The sequence below is a fragment of the Terrapene carolina genome, unplaced genomic scaffold (genome assembly GCF_002925995.2).
Source record: "Terrapene carolina triunguis isolate 2854851 unplaced genomic scaffold, T_m_triunguis-2.0 Scaffold198, whole genome shotgun sequence".
Classification (NCBI taxonomy): domain Eukaryota; kingdom Metazoa; phylum Chordata; order Testudines; family Emydidae; genus Terrapene; species Terrapene triunguis.
In genome coordinates, this window is record NW_020664549.1 from 4,797,842 (window position 1) to 4,807,555 (window position 9,714).

The 9,714-nt window shown below is 44.9% G+C and overlaps 2 protein-coding genes across 2 annotated transcripts in view; one reads left to right on the top strand and one right to left on the bottom strand.

The window, feature by feature from the left end:
• Positions 1–2,526, top strand: part of LOC113407113 (inositol 1,4,5-trisphosphate receptor type 3) — a 90,319-nt gene extending 87,793 nt beyond the window's left edge. The window contains exons 56-58 of the mRNA XM_026655169.1: positions 460–620; positions 1,195–1,356; positions 2,458–2,526. Of these exons, the coding sequence (XP_026510954.1) occupies positions 460–620; positions 1,195–1,356; positions 2,458–2,526 (392 nt within the window). The remainder of the gene's footprint in view (positions 1–459; positions 621–1,194; positions 1,357–2,457) is intronic.
• Positions 2,527–4,352: 1,826 nt separating this feature from the next.
• Positions 4,353–9,714, bottom strand: LOC113407109 (ubiquinol-cytochrome-c reductase complex assembly factor 2-like). Its single transcript, XM_026655160.2, has 4 exons — positions 9,577–9,714; positions 5,753–5,827; positions 5,259–5,328; positions 4,353–4,452 (listed from the first exon to the last, which is right to left on the bottom strand). Exons 1-4 carry the CDS (start codon positions 9,712–9,714, stop codon positions 4,355–4,357), a joined length of 381 nt encoding a protein of 126 aa, XP_026510945.1. The 3' UTR covers positions 4,353–4,354.

Below are 9,714 nucleotides of genomic sequence, written 5' to 3' on the forward strand. Positions count from 1 at the left end.
GAAAACAGAATTGACTTTCCTGATATTACTAAGAAAAAACATGCAGGAAAAAAAACCTTCTCAGGCCACCTTTGTGCATCAAAAAGGAAGCAAGCACTCCCCTTATTTTGGGGGGCGGGGGAATCAAAATGTAAATAAAAATAAAAGCACAGCACAAACCCAATTTTTCCTACTTTGCAGATCATGTTTAAGAGAGACCCACTGTGTGGTTTTGATGCTAGAAGTTTAGATTTGGTATACAGGAAATGTATTTCGTAGCACTTTAAATAGAAGTGTTCTAAATACACAGCTAGGTAATTTGTACAATAGAACCTGGGATGCTTATTGTATGTTAAACACCACCTAATTATTAAAAGCGCCCTTTGAAATTCACACCTGGGATGGGATGCAATTATCTGTTCTTCCTTTTGCCCTTTTTTTTTTTTTTCCAATTCCTCTTTTCTCCACTGCCTCTCCCAGGTCTCGAAAGGGACAAGTTTGATAACAAGACTGTGTCCTTCGAAGAGCACATTAAATATGAGCACAACATGTGGAACTACTTGTACTTCATCGTGCTGGTACGAGTGAAGAATAAGACTGACTACACAGGGCCCGAGAGTTACGTGGCACAAATGATTAAGGTGAGTGTTGCCTAAGACAGGGCCTCACACACAGTGGCGACGTGTCTCCCCCAAGGAAAACGTTTTTTTATAAAGGACTTGTTGAGAAAACTTACTTGTTTTCAAAAGAACACTTCGAATTTTTTTTTTTAATTTTGTAAAAGCCTCTCACTTCTTCCTTGTATGATTATTTCCAATTTGGGCCCAGCTAACCAGGCGTCATCTGTTGGGTATTTTATATTCAACTACTGGATATTCAAAGAAGCCAGGACTTAATGAAAAGCAGAACTGGGAGCAACCTAGTTATCGTGAACTCAAGGCAGTGACAAAGGTTGGGGGAGGAGGGCAGGAAGGTATAGGAAAACCTTTGAGTGTCCTACAGTCAAACTTAGGGGATTGCTTTGTGTCTGGAAGTCTACAAAAAAAAGATTGGGAAAATTAATGGGCTATTAATGAGAATCCTTAGAGGTACTGGGGAGCCCAGGCTCTTAAATGTTTCTACTAGACCCTTAGCACAGACAGGGTTTATAGGGCCAATTACCCAGTTCTTGTGAATTAGCACTTATGCTCAAATCAAGCTCCCCCATCATTTCAGAACAAGAACCTGGACTGGTTCCCTCGGATGCGAGCCATGTCGTTGGTCAGCAACGAAGGGGAAGGGGAACAGAACGAGATCCGGAGTCTTCAAGACAAGCTCAACTCCACTATGAAGCTGGTGTCTCACCTCACTTCACAGCTGAATGAGCTGAAAGAGCAGGTATTATAGTTTAAACAGGGATGCTTCAGAATGGGGATGGCTTAATGGTAGAGCACAAATCCCAAGCAGTAGAGCAGGATCCACAGTAACTGAAACATGTTTCTAGGGTCATATTCTGGCTAGGGTAGCATGCAAAGATGGCCTGAGTCAGAATCAATGGATGCAGCCTCAGGCAGACTTCCATAAGCTGCACAGCTGGGGAGGGGAAAGAAAAGGTTTTAGCAGCTCATTGGGTCGGGGGCACTTGGCCCAAGAGTTTCCCTTAATAGCTAAGTTCCTCACCAGCTGCATGAGGACACAGCTAGACTCCCCCTGTCAGGAAAACGACATCCTACAGCACAACTCTCTCGCCGTGGTTCTCTCATCGTTATATTCCCAAAAGAACATAAGAATGGCCATATTGGCTCAGAGCAATGGTTCCATCTAGCCCAGTATCCTGTCTCCGACAGTGGCCAGTTCCAGATGCTTCGGATGGACCAAACAGAACAGGGCAATTTTGAGTGATCCATCCGGTCAGCCAGCCCCAGCTTCTGGCAGTCAGAGGTTTAGGAGCACCCAAAGCATGGGGTTTCTAATAGCCAATGATGGACCTATCCTCCATGAACTTAGCTAATTATTTTTTAACCCAGTTATACCTTTGGCCTTCACAACATCCCCTGGTAACGAATTCCACAGGTTGACTGTGGATTGCGTGAAGAAGTACTTTCTTATGTTTGTTTTAAAGCTGCTGCCTGTTAATTTCAGTGGGTGACCCCTGATTCTTGTGTTATGTGACGGGTTAAATAACACTTTCTTATATACTTTCGCCACATCATTCATTATTTTATAGACCTCATTTATAGACCTTAGTTGTCTCTTTTCTAAGATGAACATCCTAGTCTTTTTAATCTCTCCTCATATGGAGGCTGTTCCATACCCCAGGATGCAGTCCAGAGTAGGGCTTTCTTTGGCACCTGCTTAGCAGCATCCCTGGAAGTTGAAAGCCCTTGGCAGGTGTATGTTTGACCCCAGCCTAAGGGATGGGCCTCTTAGTGTGGATAAAGGGGAAAAAGGAACAAGAACAGTGTCCCTGACTACACTGTGTCCTTATTTTAACTCTAGATGACAGAGCAAAGGAAGCGCAGACAGCGGATCGGTTTTGTGGATGCCCAGAACACCTTGAATCACTGAGGTGCACAAAAAGCATCAGCTTCACCAACTGACTAAATACATGTTATCAGCTAACAAGGATGTATTCACTGGAGTCTGCGCATAGATCACATCTTCAGAAGCTGGACCAAAGCCTAGAAGGTTACAGCTGTAAGGTTTCAACACCAGCCTTTTCCTTCTCCATTACATCTCTGCAAACATTTTGCCCAGCAACAGACAGGACCCACTAACTTACCAGATTTCCTCACTGTATCTGGACCCACAATTTATCCTAATGCCCTCAAAGGAAGGTAAATTATTTGGGACTTTGGTTCCTCATTGCAATAACTTTTTATTCTGTAACGTGAATTATCTTTCTTTATCTCCAGGCACTACATTTTGGTGGCTACCCCGCTCCAGAGAGGATAGCATTAATATTGTTACTAGCAATTAGAGAGTTGCAATATTTAACTTATTCCAAGTAGTCAGTGGAAAGTCCGTAGTAGATGTGGAACTTTGCAACCCAGACATCTTGTTCACTATACCTCGCAATGCTGATTTTCTTCCATTTTAAGAATCGCATCTATCGCTGGGGTGCAGTAAACTCAACGAGATTTATTGATAGTACAACGCATCTGATGAGGATAAGTAACAGCAAAGCTGTTGCTAGCATGACAGTCTTTTATCTTCTGTGGACAGACTTTATTTGGGCAGTAGTGGGAAATTGCAGGTTTACAGCAGTTCACTGTGAAGAGGTATTCTGTGTATTTTCATCTCTGATGTGATGTTTTACAAACTTTTTATTTTGTTGTTACTTAACTAATATGTAAATTGCCTTAACTAAGTTAACACAAAATCAAGTCATAGTAAAAGCTGAAATGAGGTCAAAAAACCTCTTCTCAACACTCAGAGCTGTTATGCATTAATAATATTTATAATACAGTAGCATCCAGAAGCCTCGGTCCTGTTTAGGGCCATATCAGGCAGGGTGCTGTGTGAATACAGGTCCCCAGCCCAGAGGAAACTCAATTCAGAGAATGGTGATGGGTGCTATACACATACAAAGATCTCTTATTGCAGAGCTACCATAAACACCACAGCTTGTCTGCTGAAGTTTTAGACTAGATCCCACTGCAGGTTTCAAATGGTTTCAGTTCTTGCCAGGGGAAAACTGTTCAAATGCCTAACAGCAAGAGGCCATTACTTCTTCCCAGAGCCAAGCATAGTGCAGGTACACGTTTTAGATATACATTCTTGCACCCCCATAGAGCACGGCATCGACATGGAGCAGTCGTCTGCCTCCCAGGAACAGACACTGATGCCGCTACTGAAGTATGCGGTAGCTTTTACGGAGGATTGCAAATAGGCCACAGTAGATGGAGTGATCAGATTTTGAACTTGGATCAATGACACTGAGAAGCAAAGTCATTAACATCCATTCTTAAACCACTGGATGTGCAAGAGAATGACACATGCAATAGCGCACACGCACACAAGAATTTGTGAATACCTAGTCAGAAGAGGACCACCATAACAAGATGTTAGTGGCTGTGTTACATTAAGATTATAACTAAAAGATTATAACCACCTAACAGTCACCACTCCAAACAGGCACATCTGCCCTGCCCCTGACTCTCTCACCTCGGATAGTGTCTCATTTTCCATACAAACACACTGTCCCGTGCAACTAGTATATTCGTTCTGAACCCATTTTGGAGATGCCAAGTTCAGTCCCAGACTTTAGAACAACAAAATGGAGGGCCTCAGGCATAGTTCTGAATGCTATTGCTAAGAGGAATGAATGGCTTTAATCATCACGGCAATATACAGTGCTTTAGGAATATGTACAGAGGGGGGCTGGAGAGAGAGGTTATAACTTTGAGTCCTCTTCAGCATTCTTGGCAGAGAACTTCTCTCGCAGTTTTTTCCATTTACCTTTTTTCATTTCCTCCATCTGTTTCCCGCTGTCTGCAATGGGGGAAGAAGAGGGAAGGCAGAAAAGCGGATGAGATTTCTGTTCAACAGACTCCCTTGTCTGACTTCTCCTAGCTTCAATCTAACGAGTTTGTATTTCAGTGCCTGGAGGCAAGTTTATTTTCTCAAACACAGGGGCAGTCCTTGCCATGCCCAACAACCAATAGTCAGTTTCCACACGCTGCAGTCAAAGTTAGGAACCGGAGCAGAGTAAAGCTACAACTGCACCTGACAAATACATTGGCTGAGTGTATTTGTGCATAGCAGCACTTCTTTTTCTCTAAAAGGCTCCCTGCTATTAGGGAAGATGTAAAGAGCAAAATTAAACCTTTGAGAAGATAACTGAGAACTACTGAAACAAACTTGTTGAATGTTAGCACTTTTAATACATATGGTGTGGCAGACAGAGTAAGTTTCTTCCCTGCAGACCTGCTGCTGAACCTTAAGAAACTATCAGGTGCAGCAAACCCAGGTGTTCATCAACATCTGACCAACATGCTCATTTTACCTGAGTATGGAGGTCCCCTGAGTTTTTCTAGCCATGGGCACAGTAGTAGTACTTCTCACTTAACACTACCAACCACAGGGACTCCCCAAAACTAGGTGATACAGAGAACTGAATCGTAAATGTATTTTTTTTCTTTAATGGGAAGGTATTGCTTGCAAGAAGTGCCATACCAAGAGCCCTGAGGAGTGAAATTCTGTTTATCCCTTGGCCCAGGTAACAGCAGTGCAAGCTACTCCTGTAAGCCTGAGTGGGGGAAGAGTAATCACAGACTAATCAAACAGAACCTCGTTACCTGTTGCTAGGATCAGCTTGCATTCTTCCACTGTCACTCCAGTGAAGCTCGTATCTTTTAGGCGTGGATACTTCCCAAACAAAACAAAACAAGAATTTACTGACTCAACAGCACTCTTTCTCTGCTCCCTCCTCAAGCCAGTGCTTTGCTTATCCTTATTCATCTGCTAAGTCCTAAGCACAACATTCCTGTTGAAATACTAGCAGTGGAAAGAGTCACAGTGCCACCTTGTGGCCTTTAGGCTCATCTCCAGCAAAGCTCAAACACAAATCAGTTTAGACAAGGTGAGAGCTGCTTCTGAAATGACTGAACTTTTCAAAGGCTTGTGCTGCTCAAAATGAGTTCAGCTTTGTTTTTCCACAGTGAAGGTGCCAGCCAGCACCACAGACAGCTTGTTATTAATACTTCTATTATAGCAGCACTCAAAAGCCCCTATCCGATTTGTGGCCCCAGGGTGCTGTACAGACACATGGTCCCTGGCCTGAAGAGCTCACCTTGTTTTTATAGAAATTGGTGTGGATTCTGACTAAACTCTCATACATTTGGTCACAGTTTGCAGGGTCAGCAATCTGAAAAGGAACATAAACATTATGAAACTCTACTTCTAACCTGCACAACAAATGCTTCTCCTTGTAAGTAACAGGCCACATGCAAAATGAGAAGAGGAGCACCTTAACAATGGAACAGAAGTGGGAGTATCCTGTACAATTGCTACAGGTTCAAGGATAAAAACTATGTTCTCGCTCCTCCTGCTGCCTGCCAGCTGGTCCTATACAGGCAACAAAGCGTGGAACCCTCTAGTAAAAATGATAAAACTCTGCTCATAAGGATTTGCTGGATCAAATGTGAACAAAATATTCAATGGTAAAGAAATAGATCTGGACAGTTTTCTCCTCATGCCCATCCGCCACTACTGTAATGTGCAATAAAGGCTCCTTCACTCAAATAGTCTACCAGTCAGATTTAAAAAGGTGTCTTATTAATGAGTTAGGGTAATCTGTCCATAAGAAAAATTTCATTGCTATCACATGGTAGGTACATATCTGGTGGTCATCACCTGGGTGAATGTAGGTGCTGCAAGTGGTGCCATTTTTCTATATCACATCGTGTTTAAACATTATCGGTCATCCAATGTGAAAAAATTATAAAAATCACAAAAAGGGCCATAACTTGAAAAAGCAGAGTCTAATTTTGACCAAAATTGGCAGAAGACTTCGAAATACAATTGATAATGCAAAATGTACTCAGAAAGAGTACTGTTATGGAACGCTTGGGAACTATTTAGCCCCAAGTGATATATTTTAGGCATTTTCGTGTTCTTTTTTGCCTTTGGTTAAAGCAAAAGTCTGTAGTCACATGCCATCTTGTCATTATTTACAGAATGGACTGATTTGCGAATAGTTTTTCTGTCTGCTATTTTTATAATGTTAGGCAGATAAGACCCCTGGCGCCTAATTATAAAACATATTTTTGATGTTAACTGCTTGGCCAAAGTCTCAAGCACACATGGTACTTTATTCAGCTACTGCTTGGTTCCTCATTAACTCTCTGGTTAGGTCAGGTCTGTGCATGCCATGAATTCAAAATAATGGTCATAAATTTATAAAGCCATCAACAAGCAGAGACATAGCTACCTCCTAGCCTGTCAGATCATCTTTGATATGTGACCAAGGCTAAGTGTTTCACCTCTGAAAACTGCTCACACAGTAGGTAATGGAAGCAGGCTTATAAATAACAGCATGCAGTTAGGTTACTGACTCACCACAGCTGATTGTCCGCTCTTGTTACTGGGCTGGGCTCAAATCACTTCTTTTGTACAAAGCTAGCAGGGAAAATCAGCAGTGTTCACATAGGCCATATATTACCAGCCTTCCCATGATCTGACCAACACACAGTCCCAAACCCAATAAGCTGAGCATTATTAGACTTCCACCGTGCTTCTGTAAAGGGGTGCTGCTGTGAGCAAGAAAAGGAATGCCAACAGGCACAAGAAACCACAGAGGCTGCAGTAACATTTGTGTTTAAAGGTAAACTATGCTAGTAGCAGGCTATGGGTACCATTGGTGGTGAAAATTTGGGGTCACGGTCAAGGGATTCTTGAGATACAGCTTTCCTCTCCTCCTGGCAAAGGACTTGTGTTTAATTTTAAAAAGTGCTCTAAACTGCAAATGCAGAGCCAGATTGGCTTGAGAACTGGTATGCCAGATAGAGACCTAACATAACAGCTGAAGTACAATTTTGGGGTCATGGGTGATAAATGCCTCCCCTCTCCTCTGACCCCTTTCCCTCTCTACCTGATGAGGAGAAGGGCTCTGAACAGAGAGCACCCTCAGTCTTTCCTCATGAAGCTTTTCCATGTACATTCACTATTAACCGGGCCTAACACCAACATGAGGAGCCCACTCTAGCATGGTGGTTAGGGTCTGCTACTGGGATGCTAGCAACCCTAGTTCAATTCCACCCTCTATCTGATGAGGAGATGGGATCTGAACAGGGAGCTCCCTCAATCTTGCCTATTGAGGCTGTTCCACTTTAATTAACTACTCATTGGGCCAGCTAAAAAGCTAGAATCACTCTATAGTCCCGTGGTTAGGACTCTCGCCCAGAATGCAGGCGATCCCGGTTTGAGGCCTCCCTCTGCCCCTTAGAAGGGGTTTGAAGAGGGTTCTCCTCTCTCCCAGGTGACCGAGGGGGGGGTCCTTGTTTAAATCCCCTCTCATTCACAGGAGCCATTGTCTTCCTGAGAAAGGAAGGGGGCTTGAATTAAGAACCGGGCAGGGTGGTCCCTGGGATGTGGGAGATCCAGCTTCAAGTCCCCTGGCAGAGGGGGGGACTGGATCTCCCACAGCCTGGGCAGGGGTCCGGGACAAGAGTGATTCATTTCTTCACCCCGCCCACTTAATTAAAAAACAAAACCACCTAGGTAGCAAATCCCTTCATGGCAAGAAGAGGGGGGACTTGAACCAGGGTCTCCACCACCACCACAGCTCCATGCTATAACCACTGAACTAAGGAAGGCTTCTTATAGTTAACTCTGGCTTTGGCTTAATTAAAGTGGAACAGTTTCAAGAAGCGATGAAGAGCAAACCACACCAAACTATACCGTACTTCAGTGATTAGGGCACTCACTTGAGAAACAGCAGATCCCAGGGCTTCATGTCCTCACTCATAAAGTAGAGGAGAAACTGAACGAGGAGGAGGAGGGCCTTGGTTATATGTTGTTATTCACCTGATACATTCTACAGCCCTTCTAAGAGTCATTACTGTTATTTAGGTACTTCATTGTATTCAGAGCTACAAAGACAACCATTACAGTTGCATCATGTGCGCTTTAGAAGACTTATATCTCTGTCTGAGCAGATAACATCAATAAAATATGTTTGATAATTAGAGGGTAGGGGTCTTATCTGCATAACTTCATAAAAATAGCAGACAGAAAAGCCTGCATAATAATATAATAAGCAAATGGGGAGAATTAAGAAGTGATTGTTCTTTCTCCACAGCATCAGGTAATGGCTGCTGTTGGAGGCAGGAAAAGTGAGAGTGAACTGTCAACACTAAGTATCACCATACTTGATCTCCAGACTAAGCACATTTTGTATCCAGACCTAAAATGACCCTGCCAGTATTTGAGTTATGATCGCTGCAGTAGCTATTAAATGGGTAGTAGAAATAGCACTGCAAAAAAAAAGGTGGCTGAAGGGGTGTGTGGGACAGATATAGGTGTAAGGGGCCTGAGGAGGATCGGGGTAGGGTGTGAGGGGCCGGGGCAGTGACTGCAGGTAGAGATGTAAGAGAAAAGGTGGCTGAAGGGGTGTGTACGGGGTACAGGTATAAGAGGGTGACTGGGAGGTCGGGGGGCTGTGAGGGGCCAGGGCAGTGACTGCAGGTAGAGATGAAAGAGAAGAGGTGTTTTTTGGACTACAAGGGATGTTTATGGGGTATAGGTGTAAGGGGGTGACTGGGGGTGCAGAGGGGGGGTGCAGTGACTGCAGGTAGAGATGTAAGAGAAGAGGTGGCTGAAGGGGTGTGTATGGGGTACAGGTGTAAGGGGGTGACGGGGGATCGGGGGGCTGTGAGGGGCGGGGGGGCAGGGGAGCTGCGAGGCAGTGGTTGTGAGCAGAGATGGGAGGGGGGATAAGCCGGGGGTGGCTGTGGGGCTGCAGGGGGTGTGCAGGTGTCAGGGAGCAGCTGGGGGGGGGGGGCTGTGAGGCGCGGGACGTGGCTGTCTCTCTCCCCCTCCCCCCCCGGGGCCCAAACCCAAGCCCCGCCCACCCGAGGGCTGCGGAGCCGCCGCCCGCCCCTCCGCGGCGCTCACCTGGGTGCTCTCCCCCTCCCGGAAGGCCTGGGCCACCCGCTGCCGCAGGAAGGCCCCCAGGTCCCGGCCCCGCTTGGTCTCCTCCACCGGCCACTCCTCGCAGAGCTTCAGAAACCGACGGTAGCGGGTGGCCGCCAT